The sequence below is a fragment of the Takifugu flavidus genome, chromosome 17 (genome assembly GCF_003711565.1).
Source record: "Takifugu flavidus isolate HTHZ2018 chromosome 17, ASM371156v2, whole genome shotgun sequence".
NCBI lineage: Eukaryota > Metazoa > Chordata > Actinopteri > Tetraodontiformes > Tetraodontidae > Takifugu > Takifugu flavidus.
In genome coordinates, this window is record NC_079536.1 from 3,657,302 (window position 1) to 3,680,100 (window position 22,799).

The following is a 22,799-nucleotide window of genomic DNA, read 5'->3' on the forward strand; positions in this document are numbered from 1 at the left end:
ATATGGACAGATAAGTGGTTTAAGCTGACGGCAGAGGGACCAGCTGACAGCGTCTCTACAGACGCACTCCTGACCTGCTGCAGAGACATGCGGGATTAGAGGAGGGCCGAGGGGGCCCCTAAGAGAGAACCCAAAAAACATGAATTGAGATTGCACAAGTTAGAATGATCATCTCTAAAGTCTGGTTTTAATATAGTCACAACCGGTGTGTCTGTGACGGTTCTCTCCCACTTTACAGGTGACGGTGACCTGGGTTACGACGTCACCTTCTGCCGTCATCCCGCCTCCTCCCCTCGTGCGGGCAAACTTAAATGTTTGACGGCAGCACAGTGCAATTATCCACAGGGAACGATCACGACGGCTCCCCGGGCTGGGAGGAAACTGCAGCAGGGCTCATTAAAATTCCCTGCCCGTGCCGTCTTTGGTGGGTGGCACCGGCGTCCTGCGCGCATCTTTAATTGCGCAGCGCGGAGCCGATCCACGAGTTTTAGCACCGGCGGACGCGCATCGCGCAGCTCACGGGCGGGGAGTTCGCGTCTGGTCGAAGCTGTCAGAGGAGGGAAGGTGGGCACAGAGTCCCGACGGTCCGGAAAAGGGAGTCGCCCCGAGTTGTCCCTCCTTCGCGGTCCTCTCTCGCGGTCTCCTCCCGGTTCCCGCGGTTGAGACATTTCTCCGTGGAGGCGGACGGCACGTGCGTCTGGACGGTGTGAAGTGTGACGCGGCAGCGGTGGGATTCCTCCTCTCTCGGATACGACAAGTACCCGACGTTGCGGCGCACCTGGTATAGGTGAGTGCACCGACCCCCCCCCCCCCACCTCGAACCAAACGTGCAATTTGTTGCCGTTGTGTTGTGTTGTGTTGTCAGCTCTGCAACCCATCCCGAGCATCTCTCGCGGGTGTCATGGAAAAGTTCTGGCAAACCGGAAGGTTCTACATCTAATTCGGGAATTGTTGGTAAAATCCCTTGTTATTTGTGCCAGCAGGAAAGTTTCAACAAATATTTGAGAAGCCGTAAATCTTTCAGTTTGAAGATCTCACCTGAGTGTCCTGTCGTGGTTTATTTTCTGGGGGGGGGGGACACTGCAGTTAGTTATAGAAACGCACTTCAAACCAAACACTCTATTCAAATGCGGAGCTGCGGCTTTGTCTCCGGGCTCAGCGGCTTCATGTATAACACAGTTTAAAGTGTCCCAATTGAACCTGCCGGCCGCTCTCTCCATTGTAAGAGGAATGTTTGCTTGCCGGTTCTCCACAGTAACCCCCATTCCTTTGTTCTAGGGGGACAATCCTCCAGTGCCATGTGGGTGCAGGGCTTGGGGGAGGGAGCGGGGTCACGGGGCGTACTGACATGTGTAGCTGACAGCTTCCTTGGGGCGAGCTGACACGCTGGGGTACCCTGAATGGGTCTCAGCGAGCCTATGAGACACTCATGAGGACATTCATTTGTTGGACTCGCCCGTCCAGCCCTCCAACAGGAATCGAGGCCCAAACATGTTGCGGTGCAGGTTCAGTTTGTCCCGTTTATTCTGAACCGCGTTGTACCGAACGTCCACCCCACTGCTGGAGTTTGTTGGGTTTGGATGTCCCATTTCAAATATTTTTACAGTGGCGCCAGCAGATGATGTCCACAGCTGCTCTCTTATCAGGAAGAGGTCCTCGCGGGGACATGAAACGCAGAGGGGAAGTATCGCTTCTCCTGTCCAGATCAACAGACCTCCCTTAAACAATCAAAGGGAGAAAATTCCAGGAAACGGGAAAAATCTGGCTCCCGATCTTCTCGGGGAGCCGATGGGAAAGCAGCGACGCGAGCGAGTGGGTTTGATGATTGTGAGTAAGCGTCCCTCATGACCGGTGGAGAGTGGTACGCTGGGAGCTGGAATGCAGCCCCCACGGGCCCCTCGTGGTGCACGAAACGTGCTCCGGACGGACTTTTGCACCTTGTTCCAGTAAGCGGCCGAAACAGGATTTCGTTTAAGCCAAGGGAGGGAAAAGCCAGAGTGCCCGGCTGCTTTTTTTAAAAATTATTTTATTATTTTCTGAACGCCGCGAAGGTTTACCGGAGGCCCTCGGCTGCATTCAGAATCACTTTAATTAAATCAGCAGGCGGGCTCATATTCAGGGACCACAGGGGAGCACACAGGTCGGAAAGCAAGCGAAAGCTGCTCTGTTTAGCGAAGGATAAATAAATAAATAAATACCCCCCCCCCCTCCACCCTCCACCCTTTTGAGTCACTTATGATCTTATCAGCTCAAGAGTGTCCCATAGGAGCAGAGGGAGGCGCAGCAGCAAGAAACACACCTCTCCCTTTCAGGTTGACATTTGAAAGCCATTGTGCTGAGTACAGGCCGATCAGAGGGGGCTCTGTTTGCCCACCAGGGGGGTAACAAAGTTAATAACAAACCATGTGGCGCTGCAGGTAACAGGAAGTCCTCAACCCCAACCTGCACTGACCCGCCCAGAGGCCACAGGAAAAGCAAACGGAGCAGGACGCGGGGGCACTGGTAATGAATGACCAACCATTATGATGATTAAAGGGGGGGGGGGGGGGGGGGGCGATAGGCACGGGGAGATAAGAGTTGTGGTGGCCATCGAAGCATGAGGTGTTTACAGGGGGAATTCCTGGCATTCCTCAGCTGCAGCCATGCCACTCTGATCTGCACCTCAGCCCTCTGATGGTCACCCTGTCCCTGAGGTAGCCTTCATTTCTTACGTAAGGTTATGTAAGGCGTGGACGCTAATCTCTTTAGCTTTTCCCGAGGGGCGGCGGCGTCCTGCAGTGGACCGTCACCTTTGAGCAGGTGCTCCGGGCTCCTCTCCTCGTCCAGAAAGGGGCACATGAGATTGGTTGGAGGCCCCAAATTCCCCACAGCAACAAAATGAACCGATTTTATGCAAAGCTAGGCGATACCGCGACTAAAAAGTGAAGCAAAAAACATGTTTTCCCCCCTATTGGTGTGTTTTTAGCTTCCAAATTCCACATTTAGACACAAATATAACGGCAGGTTGCGGAAAGTGAAACACGGGGACTCCTTGAGACGCACGTGATTTGTCTCTCGGGGCCACTCGTCACATTTTCTTAACTAGTGCAGATGACTGGGTCTAATAGGATTATGAGAAGGTCTGATGGAGGGAGAAACCTGGGGGGGGGGGGTCACAAGTTGCGCCGGTAAACCCTTCCTCGATTGACCCCCGGGGGGCAGGACAATGCCAGCAGGTGTGGGCCTGATGATTACGGGGGTTTTCAAGGCTGGGATCACCTACAGGGATTAATCAGAGTCTCTAATGGAAGGAAGGTTGTGACCCCAGCAGGAAAGAAATCACCACGGGCTCGCCCAGAAGTGCTGCTCTATCAAAGGAGCAGAGCCGCTCTCTAGTTTCCTTGGCAACAAGTTCAGTCTAGATGTCCTTTAGGTAGTTGACAACAAAAATCACAACTGGTGTGGCGATGAATACGCAGCATTTGCTTGTTTTTGTTGATCTCTGAGCTTTGGGGTGCATGTTTACCCCCCTGACTCTCACCATATGTCGGGGGGGCGTTGAACCCCCCCACGGTCGGTGCTGCACAGCCATTTAGTGTCCAGCATGTTCTTGGAGGGCTCTGAAGGGCCTGGAGAAAGACTCTGGAGCCTTCCTGTTGGGAGAAAACACCACTCGCCAACAACTGAAGACAAGTTCCTGTTTCCAGGCTGTTTGTGCATTTGCCAGCAGAGGAAATCTGGAGCTCTCGATTGCACGAAACCGCTGTTTACACTCTGGGTGCCGCCGCTGGTGCACATGGCTCATTTCATGGCTGCCGGCGAAGCCTTATTGATGGGCTGAGGAGAGTTCTCAGGAGGGTCACATGAGGTAAACGGGAGAATTTCCTTAGGCTGCGTGGGATCCCTGCCAGTTAGCGCCTAGCTTAGAAGAGCTACCAGTTCAGAATGGCACAAAATTTGGCATTTTATTTCAATTATCCTGTGGGAGAACTCCTTAAAATTTTAAACCATCATCCCTCATCAATCCTAATAACAGCAGCTTAGGCGGGTGTGCTTCCATCCTCCTCCAGTCTAAGAGATCGGTGCCCTCGGGGGGGCTCTCTTGTAATCTGAGACGTCGTAAATGCTGAACAGGATGCAGCGAGGCCACGGAAATTAATTTCCATACTCAGAGCGGCTCTTAAAATAAGGCAAAGATGACACAGCAGATTTTTGCCTAGCGTGAGTGTATCAATGTTGGCAGGAACGGTGCTAGCTTCGTCACCATGGAGACGATATGGGGAGGACACTGAGGGGAGAAGCATGACCACAAACCAGGCAGGCTGCAGTGATTTGTTACAACTTCATGGAACAGAAAAGCCGCCTTTAAAACGGACACAGCCCCAGTTTTGTCATCCACGGTTCGGAAGTCACCTCCGGAATCACCTCGGCAACTCGGCTAATCCCGGCATTTTAACCAGCACCCGGGAGTGATGCAGCGACGGACACCTGCGCATTCTCTCCCCTCAAGTTACCCGTTTGACATTTAACTGTGAGAGCTGTAAACACGCTCCTGGAATGCCATTGACATTCACTTTTGTCTGCTTTCGGAACACTCGGAACTCTCGGAAACTATGTGAGAAGCGTTAACAGGAAGCCGCTCAGCGAATTTGGCATTTCGCAGGTGAAAGAATCAGCAAATTTCAGCAACATTCATCCCAGTTGAAAGAAGAGACGCGACCTGTGGAAGTCTCCGTTGTGATTATAGTGGGTGGAGACCAAGATTCCCCGATGGCTCCCTGGAACGTCCTGATGAAATCATGTTTTCCATGTTGTGTTTTTTTCGGGAAGGGCGTCCCTGGTGCGGTTTATCGCTCAATCATCGCCTCCACGAAGCCCGCATGCTTCATCCCCAGCCAACCATTACCCGACGCAGCCCCGACAGTTGGCGTGAACGCGGGCGCCGTTGACGTCCTCATCGTAACCACGCTGTTTACCTACTCATTAATTCCGCCTTGAGTGACGGCGCAGGCTAACCAAAGCTTTCCACCCTCTGGTGATTAAGCACACGTTGAGACCCCCCCCCCCCCCCAGATAGCATTTTAAAAGTGCTCTGAGTTGCTGTCAGGGGGCGTCGTGAGCTAGCATTGATAATTAGCATGTTGAGTGGCTTCGCTGATTGCTTCATTATTCCTCCAAAAAGCACCAGTGAGGGCTGCCTGATGGATGTCGCACGAAGGTGCAGCAGCATCTACAAAACACCCCCCCACAGGGGAATTCGCACCCCCTTCACACAAACCTCTGGATGATCAATAACTGAGCATAAACTCATGAATCCTCTTCTGAGTTATGAAAGAGGTTTTTGTGTGATAGCAGGGCCGAATCACAGCCATTATCCTGTTTGGCTCGCAGCCGTTCGGCCCGAAGCGCCGCGCAATTATTTACTGAGGGATTGTTTTGGGATGCGTCGAGATATTAATGGCTGTTCCTCATTAATTGTTTATTTATCGGCGGTGATTAATCTGCGCCCTTGAAGTAGGAATTGTTTCCAATGTGGCGTTGTTATTCATTAAGAGCTTTCTAGTCTAACGATCATTGCTGTACAGTAAATGCAAATATCTATAGTGCAGGGAAACAATTGTTTTTATACAGGTGAAACTGAAAAGCTAGCTAGTAAATATATTAGATAAATATAATGAATCAATATATGATAGTGACTTCTGGAATTTTGTGGAGAGAAAATTAATCTAGCGCAGAATGCTAATATATATGTAACGCAGACCTAAATGCAGATTAATATATAAAATTACCTTTTTGTTACTAGGTAGCATGCTAAATGCTAAGGTGAACATGGTGAGCTCAAGTAACTTGATGGTTTTTGGTTTTTACCATTAGCATTTAATGCTAATTGTGTCCATCATGCTTCCTCAACGCCGGTTACTTGTGAACGTTTATCGGTGCTTCTAATCTGATGAAAATACGGGGACCTGCTGTGTTCTGGCTGCAGAATCTAATGGACGTCTAGCACCGAGCGGGACTCCCACCGGACTCTGTGAAATCTCACTTTGAAATGTCAACCCTGTCGGGTCCCCACATCCTCATATTTAGGTTAGCGCCAGCTTCCAACACTTCCGGAGCCAAAATCACCTCTTCTTCTCCACTTGTTGCTCTTCGATCTCCTCTGCAAAGAAGCCGCATCACCCAAAATCCTCTTTTGTGCTTTGTGCACCAATTTAGCCTCGATGTAATTGGCCTATTAGTGTGTTTAGAGAAACGAGCGACCTGTCTGCGTGGAAACTCCAGTTCTGTCCATATTTGCAGAGTGTCTCTGTCCTTGCCCCCCCTGCCTGAGTCTGACAAAGACGCCCTAATTGATGAGTGTCTGCGTACATCCAGACACACTCCCAGGACAAGCGGCTCTCCGAGTTAATCCGTCTCACAAATAGTGGGGGTAAGGTGGGGGAGGGAGGAGAGGAGAACAATACCGCGTCTCTCCCTCAGCCTCCGGACACGTGGTTATCAGCCGGCGGGAAATCTTTGGACCTTTTTGACGTTCTGTACGGATGTTGCTTCCCTGGTCCCTGGTCCCATCTGGCTCTTGGCTGCCTCTGTTGCACCACTCAAGGAAACGAGGTACAATACGCTCCCCCCACCTCCAGAAAAACATCCTTCCCCCACTACTCTCGGTTCCTGCCATTGTTGCTGTACAAGAGGCTGCGTCAGGAGGTATAATTAGGAATGTGTTGGGAACTTCCTGGACTGTAGAAAGTAAGTTTCTGGTCCATTGAGACAGACAGGAAGTCTACGGAGAGGCGCTGTAGCCGAGGCTTGCTGTGTCTTCCTCGTGGACATTCCTGGACGTGCTGAAGGGCCGTGTTTCCTGCGTTGCTCCCTTTGGGTTCACAGACGCCCTCCGCAACATTATCACATTGAATGTCTTCAGGAAAGACGATCTTGTCGTGGGGGGAAAAAACCCCCGTCAAAATGGCCGTGGAATTCAGCAGCAGCAGTTTGGGAACAAAAGTATTTCCCGTCATTATATTGAAACCCGACATTTCCTTTTTTGGAGGTTTCTTTCTTCGTGTGCCTTCGTTTCGCCCTGCAGGTCACCTGAAACGTGAGGGCGGGGCCATATTTGATCTGTCACCAGCAGACGTCTCACGTTCGCTAAGCTACGTTCAGACAGCAGGAGTCTGTGTCAGACCCGATACAATTGAATTTAAAGAGATAAGATCAAATTTGTGCGTCAAAACACAACCGGACAGTCTCCGTGGTTACCGTAGCAGCCATGCAGGCAAACGCGAAGCTGGAAGTGCGTGATTGTGCATTGTTGAGGACACATCATTTCACATTAACACAGCTGCTAAAATTCTCTTTGATCCTCATTGAATCGAATTAAATGCAGCTAGTTAGCATCTTAGCATCCTTCCTCTGATTGGATGTATTTAGTGCTGATTCAGCTAAGTCCCACCCTAGAACGGCCACTGACCAATCACATGCTAGCAACGGTAACAGAGATAGAAACACCTGCCAAGCTCTCACTTCAGGTTGTAACTATCACCCTCCCAAAACCAAAAAACACGACTGGAGAGATGTTGAATATGGATTAAACGATACGGAAGAACTCACTCGTCGGAATATTTCTCACCGAAAACGCTGAGACGTCCACGTTTACAGGAGTGAACCAGCGAAGAAAGCTTGCCAGGCCTAGCAACTGTAACCATGGGGGGGACTTAGCGAAGGGTCAATTAGCTTTTAGCAACACGCTACCGCGGTGCTTGAACATCTTTTTCTCCTTTCATCACATTTAAGCTCTTCAACCTGAACACAAATATAAATTTACGCCCTCGATTAGACTTTATTAGGACGCATCGATCACCAACGGTGTCGCTCAGCTGCGCCCGTGGATCAGGATCCCTCGCCGGCGCTCGTCTGGCGGTGCAGTTAACCATCACTGATGCCTGAGTCACTGTTTCCTCTGAGGACTGCGGCTGTGCTTAAGGACCGCCGGCTCCTCGCCGTCACAGGAGCTGCGGTGTGAAAGCACGCAGACAAATGGCTCTTCGCCGTTTAATGTTGCGGCGCTGCACATAAAGTCCCCCCCTCTTAGAGTTCGGGGCTCTTCTTTTCCCTGCTGGCCCTGAGAGGAGGTGCATGCCGGGAGGCCTGGTGTTAACAGAGATGCCCGGCGGACCGCGGGAGGATCGATGGCGGCTGACAGCAGCCGCGCCGCTGCTGCGTCATGCTATTTTTCTGTGGCGTCGGCTTGTCTGTTTGTCTCAATTTGAAACTTCTGGACAGGTGTCTGCTTTTATTGAATATATGGAGCTAAAAATAGCCCCCGCTTCACCAATCAGAGCGCAGAGGGCTGTGAGTGGCCAGGCCGCCCCGAGGGGACAGCTCGCCGTTTTAACCATAATTACACAGGATGGAGATCAAAATTCGTGTTGGAGAAAATCTCTTTGAATCTGTTATTATGAAAATGTCAGGATGTATTTTATCAGGAAGTTGTTTTCTTTTGACATTAATGCTTCACTCAAATTAGTCACCCAACCCTTAAGATGAGTAACGAATGTATAAATATATCTGGACTCATCATTAGCGTTTTTAAAAGTGCTGCGTGTCCAGGTGAGTCATTCAAACGCACCTCTCCCCAAAGGGCCAGTTGGGGGGGGCTCAGAGTCATTTTTGTGTAATTTCCCTCATTTTCCTAGTGGAGAAATGTTACTCTTGAGTCGCAGTATTTGCCTTTTTCCTTTCTCACCTTAAATTCGCTTGACAATGGAGACGACGTCCAAATTCCCCCCGGAGGGACGCGTCTCTTAGATCTTTGTTTATTGCTTCTTGGGACGTTTTGGAGGCAGCAGAGTCCTGATGTGTCGTCGCGGGACAGTGACATTGTATCGAACTGGCTTCAATTCCCAGTTTCCATAAGGAAATGTTCCCCTAGCTAGAGAGGCTTGCTGTTATTTGCTTACTGTATGAAAGTCGGGACATTCTTGTTTACTTTTTAGCTGAATTATTTTCCATATTTTTCCGTTTTTTTTAATTTCTCGTCTGCGAGACAGACGTCCTGGCACAGGCTGCTTCTTAGCTTCAAGGGAACGGCATAAAGGCGGCACAAAGACGGCGCCTGAAGCGGAGACGTGAGGAAGGGAGGAGGGAGATTCTGATCCGGATGAAAGCGTGAGGTGACATTAAAGAAGTGGGGAGCAAAGAGAGCCGGGAGACGGAGGAGAGGGCGGCCCCTGCAGCTCGGCGCCGCGTCGGGCCCCGCGTTTGAACTGCACGGTTCTTCCATCATCGCCAGCGGTCCTCGACAACCTGGCTGAAAATGTGAAGCAAAAAAATCAAATAAAAAAGGAACTCATTGAGTTGCTGTGGGAGTATCTGTCCAACAAGCCCTGATTAAGGAGGTCCGTTACTTCATCAAAGGCTTCCCAGCCCATTTTCCAGGTGTAAATTTAGCTTTTCGACAGCTCTTATGTGATTATGTGCTTGTTAGCCGCTGCGGTGGCCTCACGGAGCGGCGCCGGTTCGATAATCAATGTGACCGAGCTGTAGAGGCGGACTTTACATATCAATCTGTCTCTGGGCCCGACAGCTTCCAGGCGCACGCAGAGATGTAACGTTCTAGCTGCCAGATAGAAGCCAGAGATTGCTCCCTGATCAAAGGCGTGCTCCCCGGGGGCTTTCTGCATCGGAAAATTAGTATTTCGTGACCACCGGTCATCGTTTTGGCTAAATTTAGCCGAACTTCGCTTCTTGTGGAGGCTGCTGATCAGACAGCTCGTTTGGGACTCGTCCATCCTGTTCTGAGGTTTACTCAGCGGTTTAGATGCCACGAAGCGTCATCTGTTGCTCTCCGTCTCTCTCGGGAGGGAAAGAACGCTAATTTATCCGTCTCTGGCGCGTTACGCAAGTGTTTTGGAGCAGGTATGCAGGGATTGTGCGTTAGCATCCACCTCGTCGAGGGTGGGATCGATCGGAGCCAGGAATATCCTTGGGCCTGTTCTGAAAGACGCTGCTCGTGCTCAACACCCCCTTTTTGCTGTGTCTCTTCCTGCTTTGGTGTGAGTCCTGCGTGAAGAGGCCTCTGACGCTGTTCCGCCTCCTCCTCAGTCGTCCCTGAGTGCCGCTCTTTGGGAGTGGGTGTTATTCCGTCACTCGGCCTGAGAGCAACAGTGGGTTTTCGCTGTTGTCGGTGTGAGAGAGTGACGCTGAGATCTTCGAGGGGTTCTGGTTCTCAGAGCTCACCTGACGGACATCTCAATTCCTCCCCAATTTACAGCACTCTTACTTAGGAATTCCAACATTTTCCCCAGATTTGCAGGGAGGAATTGCAGGAATTTGTCCTCAGCAGCGACTCTAGCTGCTTTCCTGCCACCTTACAGGCGCTAAGTTGAATGTGCTCAAACATTTTTGAGATAAATCGCCTCCTGCTTCGAGGACGGAGCGCCAGCAGCCATCTGGAGCCACAGCTGGATGGAAAGCCTTAAAAACAATCTCCCTGGAAACCTTTTGTCGTGCTGCCATCACAAATTTATTCTGGTTGCGGCGTCTAATCAGGACCGGCTCTGACGCGCATCGTGACTGCACAATTAAGTCATCACAGCCTCCGAGTCCGTCCTGCGCCGCTGGAACTGGATCCCCCTCCCACTGAGGGGCAGAACGGTTTCGTAACGGAACAACCGCTAGCTGTAATCGCTAATCAGCTTCTCGGTTGCGCAAGAAGCCGCTGAGGCCCGGGCCGCTTTGCAAACGAGTCGATACAACGTCTGCAAGAGGTGCAGAGCTGCGGCTTCGCCGGCGTAGCGCACGTGGGCCCCAAATGTGCTGCCGCAGCACTCTCTGGGGGTGTTTGCTGATCGCCATCAGGAGGTAAATCCGCATCAGGGGTTGAAGCGGACGCCCTCTGTGTCGCCTTGTCCACTGGGTCACCCAGGGAGGGCGGAGCCTGTGGGCGGGGAACCGCTCACAGAGTCACAAGCTGCAGCCAGAATCTTCAGTTTTACTGGAACGACCAGAACCGCGAACCCACAGGCAGGAGTAACTGTGACCTTGGCACCGACGCAGAGTTTTAGAGGGGATCTCTTTTAGATGTCCCCCTCCCCACAACTTCTGGATCCATAGCCGTATTTGGAACCACGAAGCACCGTTCCTTTTATACAGTCCATTACGACACACGTCTCCGTGATGGAAGCTTACACACAGATTCAGAGTCCCAAGTCGTTTTAGCCCCAAGGTCCAGAAGTTCTATGGAAAGCCATTTGCTGTTCCCCGTTAGCGGGTGGAAGAACTCATGCTCGCTTAAACTATCGTGTTCCCCCAGCGGTTCATTGTCTTACTGGGAGGACTGGTGTGGTGAGGCGGTGGCGAGCGCTGCACGGCTGGTGTCAGCAGGTCGTTGAGATCTGCGCCCCTCCTTCCAGGAGCGTGAGAGCGCGCGGATGAAAACAAGCGTCGGTTGTGATTGCAGGTCCAGTTATCAGCTAATGGTGAGGACACAACAGTGTAGTTCAGTGTTGTTGTCAGCTCCCACCTCCACCCCTCCTTCCCCTCCACCTCCTCCTGCTCTATCATCATGGAAAAGCTCTCGGCAGCCACAGCTGCTGTACAGAACCGCAGAATAGAGGGAAGTCCAGAATTAAGGCCATTGTTGTGGTGACGGGGACCGCGGAGAGGGGGGGGGGGGTGGAGTGACGCCTTTATTTCTTCACGGCTGCTGTTGCCATGAAGGACCCTGCCTCGAGGGCCCGGCCCGGCCAAACACACCGAGACCTCAAACGGATTAATACAGGAGCTCTCCAGGTGCTTTTGTTCCTCCAAATCCAAATGTCAAAATTCTCCTCTGTTGGAGCCCCCCCAAAAAAATGTCTGTCTGAATCAATTCTAATGTAATTTTCTATTAGGGTTGCCATGGCGACGGCTGCCATCTGTGTGCCTTTCGGTTGCCATGCAGGTTTTTTTTTTTTCTTCTCCCTTTCCTCACCGCTGGGGAGCAAAGCTGCTACGTGCTTGAGTATTGTAGAAGAGAAGTAGGAGGCATCTGCTTGGAAGTAAAGAAAAGCATCGGAAAAGCTGTTTCGCTTCGGCTTTTGTGCCCACTGAAAAAAGACCCGAGGCTGTTAAGTGGCAACAGCAAGCAGAAGCTGCTTATCGTGTCTTTGTAGCTGTGCTTAGACGCCGCGGGTGCCTTATCTTTTACCTGCGCGTGAGTACACGGAGGACCTCGGCAGCCGTTTGTCGTGCGTCTCGGTGGTGACAAATACAAATTAAATAAGCCCCGCGACTGTCCCAGCCCCTCCACAAACCTTCCCTGAGCCTCACCTATCGGGCCCCGCAAATTAAGCAGCGTGTCCGCGAGGCCGTGTTGGTCTGGCAACGCTGACGAGGTGTAATTACCGCGGAGAGACTCCGCTGCTCTTCTCACGCCCGGTCGCTGAGCTCATTAGGCCAGGAACATGATGTAGGGTGAAAAGAGAGCAAAGCTGCCGTCGTACTGAGCCGCTCTCTCTCTCTCTGGCATCCCAGCGTTGCTATAGGATGGATGGAAGAAGGTTTTAGAGGTTAAAGGTCAATTTAACCCCGTAACTATTGAAACAGAGTCCACTTGATGGGCTCAGCAGCCCTCATGCTAATGCTCTGTACTTGCTAGTTGTCCAGATGAACAGATTCCCATTTGGACCTCAAATGTCAAGGTCGCTGTGACCTCAGCAGCAGTGGTGACTGGTTAAGTGTGTGTGTGTTCGGGCCCAGTGACACACACCACACGGCTCCGGGGCATTCCTACAAAAGAATCCAGACCCACAAATTTGCCTTTGTGGCCTTTTGTCGGCGAACATGAGGACACGAGTGACTCAGTCGTCCTAGCAGCTGCCTCTCAGCAGCCGCCATCTCAGAGCAGGCCATACTGGTCAGTGTCTGCTCTGTAACTGGTTTTACTGGCCAGCCAAGTGTTGATCATTTCTTGGTTATTGTTGAAGATTTGCGGCCTTTACTGGAATTACTGCGTGAGCGATGTGCTTCTCTAATTCTACCCAGGCGACAGAATGACGGTTGATCCAGCCTGGAACTCGACTCCGTAGGGGATTTTGACACCCCGGCATTGAGTTTAATCTCAACTCGCTTTCTCTCTTGTCTTCTCTCTCTCGACTAGAGAACCATGAGCACTGTGGAGGAGGAGCCGGACCACATGATACCATGAAGACAAGCCTGCAGGTCCTGCGCTGCCAGCTGCTGAGTGAGTAGACCCACAGCGGGAACGGGCGTATTAACAGGAAGTCCCGGGTGCACAGGAAGAGGGTATAAATTGTAGATGCAGAGTGAAACCAGACAGCAACTACAGTCTGATTACAAAAGATTGCAACATAAATATTAATCCCACTACCACTCTGACTACTAATTAGATATGAGCCACAGCCAGGCTGAAGCTAGCTCACCTGTAGCTTAGCATCAAGCCTGCAAATGGGGGGGATAAACAAGCTAGTTATGACTGTGCCTTAGTTAAAGCAGCCAATCGGGAACAGTGGAGGAGACTAAATAAAGGTGCGTGTTCTTATTATTGGGTCTAATCTGGGATAAGTGCCAGATTAACATCAGCACTAGCCACCTCCTTTTCTGTCTCACTTGCTGTGTGCTAGCATCCATGGCTAACTGGTTCCATTGTCAACTGGAATGATCTCTGATTGGCCAATTGTTGTACACCACTAAAAAAAGACAATCATATGCGCACACAAACCCGCACAGCAAATATTGTGCAGATATTGCTGAGTCATACCTCGGTTAACCAGCCTCCCTGTACTCTTGTACATGCATTTCTGGACTTCTTCTTCCTGTCGGATGCTCCACTGCTTGAAATTCAGGTGATGTATTAAAGCTCGTACAAACCTCTGGCAGGCCACCAGAATAGAGAATGTCACGTTAATACGGTACACGGGGGTCAGACGGGGACCCACCAGGCTCTTTGGCAGCTAGCTTAGCGGCACGATGGTATCTGGTTCTCGCCTCATCGGCGGCTCCCTCAGCAGCGATGAACTGGGTCTGAACCTGAAGTGTTTGAGGCTGAAGCAGAGGTGGAACAAGGTCGGGCTGCAGCGAGTTAAAGCTGCACGCTGGGTTTTATTTAGCCAGGTCTTGTTCTCAGTGCAGGCCTGACAGTGAGGACGGACACTTCTCTCCTTTATTTATTTATTTATTTTATTTTTTACAGTTTGCACAGATGAATAGCGCACTTGAAATCTCTGTCCCTGGGCAGAACCATTTCTCAGTTTTCTCTCCGGACCACCTAACAGATGTGCCTCGCTGTCCTCTAGCTGCAGGCAGAAAAATGACGCTGCTGGAAGAGGAGATGAACAGAGATGGATGATCCGGAGAAAATGAAGCACTTTCTTCTCGTTAGAGCTCCTTCTGAGCTGTTCTGAAAACCTGTGTAGAAAACCTGTTGCTCCTGTGGTTGGTCCACTCCCTCCGTCCTAGTTTGTGTTTTGAAATCATCCCGTTGTGGCTCAGTAGTGCTGATGGTTTAAGTCCTCCTTCCTTATTTTATTATCTTTGCTTAACAAAAGTTGTGGTTGCATCAGGTTTAAACCCTTAAAAGCTGTGTAGGTGTTGGAATTCTCCAGCCACCCGTTCCAGATTCCAGACAACTTCCTGTTTAGCGTTTCCCCTTCCTCTCAGATCCTGCGCCGCTGTCACAGTGGCTGCAGCTAACTCGTTATCCAAGTAAACACCATGGGAACACTTTGGCGCTCTCCTTTCAGAAATCAACCCCACTGGATTTTTCCGATAAACACGGCTGCGTTCAAAGCCGCTGAAACCCCACAAACAGTTGGAGGAGCATTCAAACAGGAAGCCATTATCCTGTTACGAAAGCGTTCCCTCTTATCTCGTGGCTCGCATCTGCCTATGCAACCCCTCCGCCCATGTAGGAGTCCTCCTGCCCCAGGAGGGTTCCAGCGGGCCACAGGACGTGCCCTATCTGTCTGTGGAACACACACTCTTCTCAGAACGCTACACAAACACACCCAGTGCCTGACAGAAGGAATTTATCTGGACACAATATTCAGTCGTTCCCTGTATATAAACAAACTTCTTTGCAGATGACTGTGTTCTATTTTGGGGAGCTGTAGCTGTGTAGCATTCCTTGGTACTATACAGGTAACACAGGTAACACGTTACTGGTACCGTTTGACCATTGTGGTCATTATAGTGGGTCCATTAAACATAAATCTGGATTATCGCAGCGCCGTCCAGGCCTGATAATTCAGCCTTACCAGCAACTTTTGGAGTCCTGCTTATTTTGTCTCTTTATATATTGATGGATTTGTTCATTTCAGACTGTAATTTGCCCATTTGAGGGATTATGTGTTCTCCAATTTGTGTCTGTCAGCGTTTATCCTCAAAAGCAGGATATGCATTCATGTCGGCATTAGATGGCAGCCAGCCGATCATCGGCTGATTAAAGGATTTGTCGGCATCCTGATAAGAATGTTGATAACGTCTTCTGCTTTTTGTCCGGGGAGATTTCATGGGAGCCCTCGGAGGTTTCGATCATTACTGCGGTTTGGCTGAGATTAGCATACCTAAAGCTAAGTATATGATATATGAGGTTAGCTGGGTTGTGAAATGATTGTCCATAATTACTGCTTCTGCATCAGTTGCTCGTGGCTTCTAAATGATAACGCGTGTTGATTATATTAGATTATGCAACAGCCATGCATCCGTTTCCGTGCTCGTTCATTTGCATCTCCAGCTCAGTATTTTTACCAGAGCGGGACAATATATTAAATTCGGACATATTTATCTGTCCACTTTGATTTCCTTTCCTTTTCAAACTAAACCCTCTTTTAAAGGTCCAGTGTGTGGTTATTTTTTTATTATTAGTTAGAAGATGAATATAACGTACAGATAATATAATATAATATAATTCTGTTTAATCGCCGACATATATATTTTGTTGCGGGTCCCCCTCTACGGCATGTTGCCCGAATGAGGAATAAGAAATGCAGAATGAGGAATAAACGTCTCAGGTTAAACACCTGTCAGTCCAGCTGAGGCTTGACTGAGGGATGACTTTGCAGGATGCATCTCAGGCCGTGTTTAATTTTGAAAAGTGTCGCTGCCCAGTGATGATGGGACGCCTGGATCCAACTTAGCCTCACAGGCAAATTATGGAAAGAGAGGATAACTATCCCTCCCTGCACGGTGGACCCTGTCAGTGTGACCAGGATGCTGGAATCAGGAGTGCTCAGTTCCCAGGACCCCCGGCGGTATCAGCGCAGGGCTTCAGTGATTGTTCCCGGTGCTCCGCACCTTTAAAAAAGATCCGCTTCAGCATGTTTTCAGCATTTGAATTGCTAACTTCCAGCACACAGTGTGAAATCTGCTAATGGAAAACAGGTTGACATCATTTATCAAGTGAACTGAATTCGGGCTGGTTTCACCGTGGGGGCGTTCATCTTCGTGATGTTAGCATGTCGGGGTGACAGGAAGGTGTGTGACACCAGTGCCAGCTTTATTTATAGTGTTTTCTATAGTCTTTTGGCTCTTTGGGGGATTTATTGTTTTTTTTAGGTAGGATGGGGAAAATGATCCAGCGTGTAACACCTTTCTTCAACCTGGCCCTTCTTCCTCTTACCTTTCCCATTTCCTCGTGTTCCTCCCAGCTCGCCGACTCAATAATGTATGTTCATAATGCTCGGTTCTCTTCGTGCACCTTTTCCATCATTTTCCCAGTTAATTCGCTCGCCGCCACCATTTCTCTGCTGCACGTTTCTGCAGGGGGGGGGGGGGGGGGCTCCATCTGCGTTCACTCTGCTCATGCAGTCACTCCATCAGCAAGACACCCGACCGCTGTGACAAATTACCCCCATTTACCTCGGTGTGCACGTGTAAAATACTCAGGTGTGGCCATACATGCAGCAGTATTACAGTAGCACCGCTGACCTCCTGCTTTTTACCTTCCCTTTGTTTCCTTTAAAATCAAAAGAATCTCGCAAAAGTTAGATCATTGTTGGCTCTTATTAGGCTGCAGCCACGTTAGCGCCGATCCCAAACTGCCTTTTTTTTATTTTATTATTATTATTTTAGATTTTTATAGACAATATACAAAAGAAGAAGACCTGAAGGCTGTCTCAATATGTCCAGGGACGCTCCGAGGAAGCACCAACGCTGATTTGTCCCGTTAACCCATCAATAAAATATGATTTGCCTAAACTGCAGCATCTGTGATGAATATTAATGTGCCAGAACATGTTTTTCATCACCAGGATGAATTGGGCTGTGTGGCGTTTTGTAAAGGTAGCTGTGGCGTCATGTTTTATTCAGAGGTGTCGGGTTGCCTGGTGACGACAGCTCGGTCTGATGCGGAGTTTTAGGTCGGATAGAAGTTGTAAACATGCCCACAGTTTTCCTTTTAAAACCAAATATGCAAATACGATACTGGATAATTTATGTGTTGATAAGTAGTTATGCTGAAGGCCTCTATTTTCTGCTTCAGCGTAGAAACGTTTGTAAATGACGACATTCTGGGTGGTTTTCAAACGGTTTTATCTCAGGTATTTAAGCTTTGACAGGCTGAGTTTGTCTGACTAACGTTTCTGTTGTAAACCAGGCGTGCCCGTGTCCGTAAGATTTGAGCCTGGAGTCTCGGGATTAGAGACGTGACGGGCTTGGTTACTGGCGGGACGAGCGTGGAGCATCTGTCCCGCCAGCCTGTGTGATTGAGACGGGAGCGAGATGATGAATGATTCAGAGGCCCACTTTAAACAGACTCTGCTCCCAGGTTCAACTTCAAGTCTTCAGTTGAGCGCAGACCACGAAGATTTCTGTGGCAAGAACCTCAATGTCGCCCTTTTCACCCATCTCTGACCTTCCAACGGGGTTTCAGCTAATCGGTGGTGTTTCACTCACTTTTTGACTTATTTTATGGGGGGGGCGCACACTGCTCTTCATTTAAAATATAATTGAGCGAAATCTGGCGACATCTAGTGGTTATAAATTGAATGAATGGCAGTTCGAGCCCCCTTATTCAGGAGTCTCAGAGAATCTATGGTGGCTGTGTTTTTTCCGCAACTGCCTCAAAAACTAGTTCAACTTCAGTGTGTTCAGAAACACTTTAATTCTCAGGAATTTCCGACCCTTTTGTACAACAGCTTTGAAATGACTGGTTTATGCTGGAATTACAGCCAGGGACACATATGTGCTGAATACATAAAAGCTGCCCAGTGGGAGCTCGGCTAATGTGCCGCTTTAGCTTTGTTTAACCGTGTCGATCAGGGGCGGAGGGAGGCAGCAAATTAATAACCCTCTTCACGTCCCTCCCCCGACGACGTTCCCGATGTCTGGATGTCATAATAGGAGCGCTACTCCCAGCAGGCGGCTGCCAGTGATTTGTCACTACCCAGACTCCTTCAGGGATTGTGGAGGAGAACGTGGACCTGTCAGGCTCTCCGAGAAGGATTTATCGCACTCTGATTCCACGACAGATATCTAATTTATTTGAGCCTGGAACGGGCGACGTTCGCCCGTAAATACTGGATGATCTGTCACAGAAAATGTCTAATTTCATTAAATTTAAAGTTAGCCGCCAGATTAAAGGAATCAGGGAATATCTCAGCTCTCCGGCTGCTCCACTAAGGCCCAATTACATTATTTGCATTTGTGGTTAGTTTAAGTTTTGCTGTTGCCATTAAAGTGTCACGATTGACACCTGAGTTCTCGGTGGCTCTATAGGACACTGGACACTGTGGGTCTGTTTCCTGCTCCTGCAGATTTTTGCTCCCACTAAAGCATCGTGGTGGAAGCCGGGTTGATCACAAATACATAATTACATTCCATATATTTTGGAGAGCCAGTTGTGTAAATTATCACATCAAAATTCAGTCCTGCCACCTAAAGTCATTATCTCTCTGCAGGTGTCCTAGCTTTCCTCGCACTGTCAGGACTGGTGACGTCAGCACAGGAGCTGCACATCAGCCAGACATCCCAGCATCCCGTCTCCATGGCAATCACCCAGAAGTCCACACCTCCCCCGAAGGACTGGCATCAGGAAGGCTCCAGCAGCGGGGAATGGTCTCCCAAAGGACGCGTTCTACCCCCGGATATCATCCTTCCGACCGTTGCCCTCCACCCTCGGGCTTTGCTTCACGGGCTCCAGACTTCCCGTTGGGGTAAAACACCGCAAGGGCTTAACTCGGCAACCGTCGCCACGAACCAGGCGTTCGTATCTGCCAGCACATTTCTCCCAAATAATGTGGAATCTAATACTAGAGGCGCCCTGGACTTGGGTGGATCTGGATCAGAGAGAGGAGAGGAGCTCTCAGGCCCTCACATAGAGCCTCAGATTATTGGCTCAGAGGACCCCCCCTCACGGAGCCAGCGAAAAGTTGATGATCCTCAGACTTCGTCTCTGTTCCACGATGCTGCACGGGGCCTGAGAGTCGGAGAGCGTGCCCACGGCACCGCACAACACGCCATCACTTTGAGGGAGGTGCGCAACGAACCCCCCACCGATGAACTGGTGACAGAGCAAAAGCAAGAGAGCTCGCCCACCGAGTCCAGCCTCAGCACACAGAACACAACGGCCATCAACGACTATTCCACACCAAATGACACCACCACCCCGGAGTTCCAGGTTGTCAAGGGTAACGCCACCGACGGGCTGGGGAGCGTGACTGCAGTCGGGGGTCTGCTGTCCAACAGCTCAATGGGGGAGGCTGATTTTCCCGGGAACAGCTCAGAACCGTCTTCAACAGCCAGCGGGAGCTTCCTGAACAGGCAGGTGCCCGCCACCACCCAGGACCCCTGGACGGCCGACAACAGTTCTGGCCACGCCATCGACCCCCCTCCTTCACGCATGACCATTTGTTTGAGCCGGATGGACATCGTATGGATCGTGCTGGCCATCAGTGTGCCCGTGTCCTCATGCTGTAAGTCAAATTCGAATATTGTTTCATCCGTCGGCCGGTTACAGCCTAACCCCCGTCTTCCTCTTCCTCTCTGCCTCCTTCAGCCGTGCTTTTGACGGTGTGCTGCATGAGGCGGAGGAAGAAGTCATCGAGCCAGGAGAACAACCTGAGCTACTGGAACAACGCCATCACCATGGACTATTTCAGCAGGCACGCCGTGGAGCTGCCCAGACAGATACACACCCTGGAGAGCGAGGTTGAGTAGATGTTTCAGCATCAGTCGTTGCTCTCGCCACTATTTACTATCAGGCTCCTGCATCTAGTCAATGGAAATGTCGATAGTACCAGATATAAACCTTTAATATACTCAGTAATAAAAAAGGTCCATTATTATGTTCAACTCCTGACAATTAATCCGGGAACATCATTCTAGCTCTGGAAAGAAAAAGTTTTATTCTCTGTATTCTCTGGCAGCCCGGTTCGTGCACTACACTGCCCTCTGGTGGACATCTGAATATTTAAAATTATTTTCGATATTTCTTAGGTCATTTTTCCTGTTCCTTTCTGTTTTTTGTGCTTTGATCAGAAACCCTCAATCACCATTTTACCATCTTCTTTCTTTCACTCCTCCCACTGCTCATGTTCCCTTTTCCTGCTGACTGGTGGGGGGGTGCAGCAGCATCAGGACAGGGACACTGAGGTTGGCTCATGTCTGGGATGCCCCTGGTGATTCCCAGGTGTTGTTTTTCCTTGATTTCTCCCTAGCGCAGTGCCCTTGTAGCTCCCTGGTACTCTCCATGAAGGAGAAACGATCCTGAACCTAAACTTGTAGTCTGATCTGATTTGCTCCCACTGAGGAAACACTTACAACACCTCCCTGTTCCAGCTGACCTTGTTGCCTGTATTTGTTCATGTGTCACCCTTTGCTTTGGCATCTTCCCCAGCATGTTCTACATCACCATCTTGCAGTTATAGATAATGATTTACAAACAGTAGAAGTAGGAATCCTCAGTCAGGCTCCTGCACTCATGTTTCGTGTGTGTGTTTTCGTTCTAGGACCAAGACACATGTCTACCCCCTAATGGCGACTACAGCAGCAGTAGCGTCGTCCTGGTTAACCCTTTCTGCCAGGAAACCCTGTTCATCAATAGAGACAAAGCTTCCATCTGAAGTTAGAGAAGTGCCGTTTCTTCTTACTTTACATGTGGTAAATCCTCAGAGACCCCGACTTTCCACCGAAGATAAAAAACAGCGAGTCAACAGAGAGACCAGTAACGCAAACAGACACTATTTACTATGAGGACGCTCCTGCATATTTTTATGATGTAGATTTTCTACAAATGGCTTGATTGTGATTTTAAAAAAAAGAAAAAAAAGAAAGGTTTTTATCGTCTTTATAAAACACAAATTCTATGTGGTTCTGTTCCTCTTTTCAGTGAGGTCACTGTGAAATCTGTTTCAGAGACACAAACATGCTATAAAAAATATCTGCTTTTATCCGTCAGTCTGCTTTTCCTTTAAAATAAACTCTAATATATTTTCAGCCTGTTGAACTTGAATATAGCGCCTATGAACTGGGGGAGGGGTGCAGAAAACCACGAGAGATCAGGGCTCATGTTTCGAAAGAAAGAAAGAAAGAAATTAAAAGTACTAAACCGGTTTTAACTCCCACTCATTAAATTGAATTCTGTATGATCAAATTGTGGGTATACACATTAGTTATTGAGCATGTGACACCCTGACACCTAACTGACAGATGTTTGCCTCAAAAACAAATGCATAATTCTGACAAGTTAAAACATTTGATCCTGTTACTGTTGATAGGAGAGGAAAGTGACAAAACTGCTCATTTCAGTCACGATGAAGACAATTTTATTACCTTTTAGATTTTAAGGTAATACAAGCCCAGATTTGAGTTTGGATGGACTCCCTCCCTCATGTGTCACCAGCTTCTTTGCAGAGGAACCACACAGTTGTCTTAATTCCTCATGTCAGCAGTTTACGTATGGCTGCTTGAAGGATGGATGGATGAATTCTAACACAAAAACTGAACCAAAAGTAACAACAACAAAAAAAAAACAAGGATTTGCACCAACATCAGCGGATTTTTCCCTGTTTTTGTGTCTGGCTGGCTGTGGTCACCAGTTATGTCCCAGATAATGGATTGTCTGCACTGTATCTTAGTCCGTGCAAATGACTTCCATTAGATTTGGACAGAAACGGTGACTGAGATGAGTAATGAACATTGACTGTGAGCACATAAATAGGTGATTTACTCCTTTTGTTCAAAGAATGAGTTTAATATTTTGGTAATTGATTCCGCGCCCCCTCTGTCGTATGCTTTCTGTTGTGCCGCTGCAGATTTCTCTATTAATTGTTGCCGCCTGTCTTGTTAAAAACTTCCTGCGATGTGAAATGTTCTGAAATTGCTGGTTCATCAGGAGGCGACGAGTTAATGCTCACAGGCGGGCTTCTCATTTTGCACGCTGAAAAGTGGATTAGCATTCAGTGGCACAGTGGAGCAATGTTCTATATGATGTATATTTTGTATTGTAGTACACACTGTAATTTTTACTGCTGAACAATAAAACAAAGGGGGGAAAAGAGTGACTGATTTATTTTCTGTATTTAGTTGTTTACGGTCATTTCTGTCTCCTAGTGCTCTCTGGATTGCACATTTCACATCAGTTTGTGTTTAATGTGTGACAGCAAAACATGTCATCAAAGATTTTTGATTAAATATTGAGGGTGTTTTTTGTAAATTTGCCACAGTTGATTGAACACAGTCAGGACAATTAGTTAAGAGACTAAAACATACACAAAGACACAAAAAACTATTACAAATAGTGCTAATAGTGTTAAACTGATAGGGGGAAACGAGATTGACAAGCACCTAAATCAGGGACTATGGATTGGTTTTTTTTAAAAATT

General features: G+C 49.0%; 1 protein-coding gene across 2 annotated transcripts; it reads left to right on the top strand.

Annotated features, from left to right (window-relative positions):
- The first annotated feature begins 322 nt into the window (after positions 1-322).
- On the top strand, positions 323-22,475 carry tmem108 (transmembrane protein 108). Of its 2 annotated transcripts, none has more exons than XM_057012346.1 (5): positions 323-787; positions 13,118-13,201; positions 18,876-19,889; positions 19,973-20,124; positions 20,925-22,475. In XM_057012346.1, the coding sequence occupies exons 2-5, from the start codon at positions 13,162-13,164 to the stop codon at positions 21,036-21,038; spliced, it is 1,320 nt and encodes a 439-aa protein (XP_056868326.1). In that variant the 5' UTR covers positions 323-787; positions 13,118-13,161; the 3' UTR covers positions 21,039-22,475. The 2 variants fall into 2 exon arrangements, with proteins under 2 accessions (XP_056868326.1, XP_056868325.1); XM_057012345.1 differs by lacking the exon at positions 323-787 and adding an exon at positions 6,507-6,591.
- Positions 22,476-22,799: the final 324 nt, after the last annotated feature.

Coding starts and splice junctions, on each gene's coding strand:
- tmem108 (XM_057012345.1), top strand. CDS start 6,522: ATGTTGCTTCCCTGGTCCCTGGTCCCATCTGGCTCTTGGCTGCCTCTG. Junction 13,202..18,875: donor CCTGCGCTGCCAGCTGCTGA/GTGAGTAGACCC, acceptor ATCTCTCTGCAG/GTGTCCTAGCTTTCCTCGCA. Junction 19,890..19,972: donor TGTGCCCGTGTCCTCATGCT/GTAAGTCAAATT, acceptor TGCCTCCTTCAG/CCGTGCTTTTGACGGTGTGC.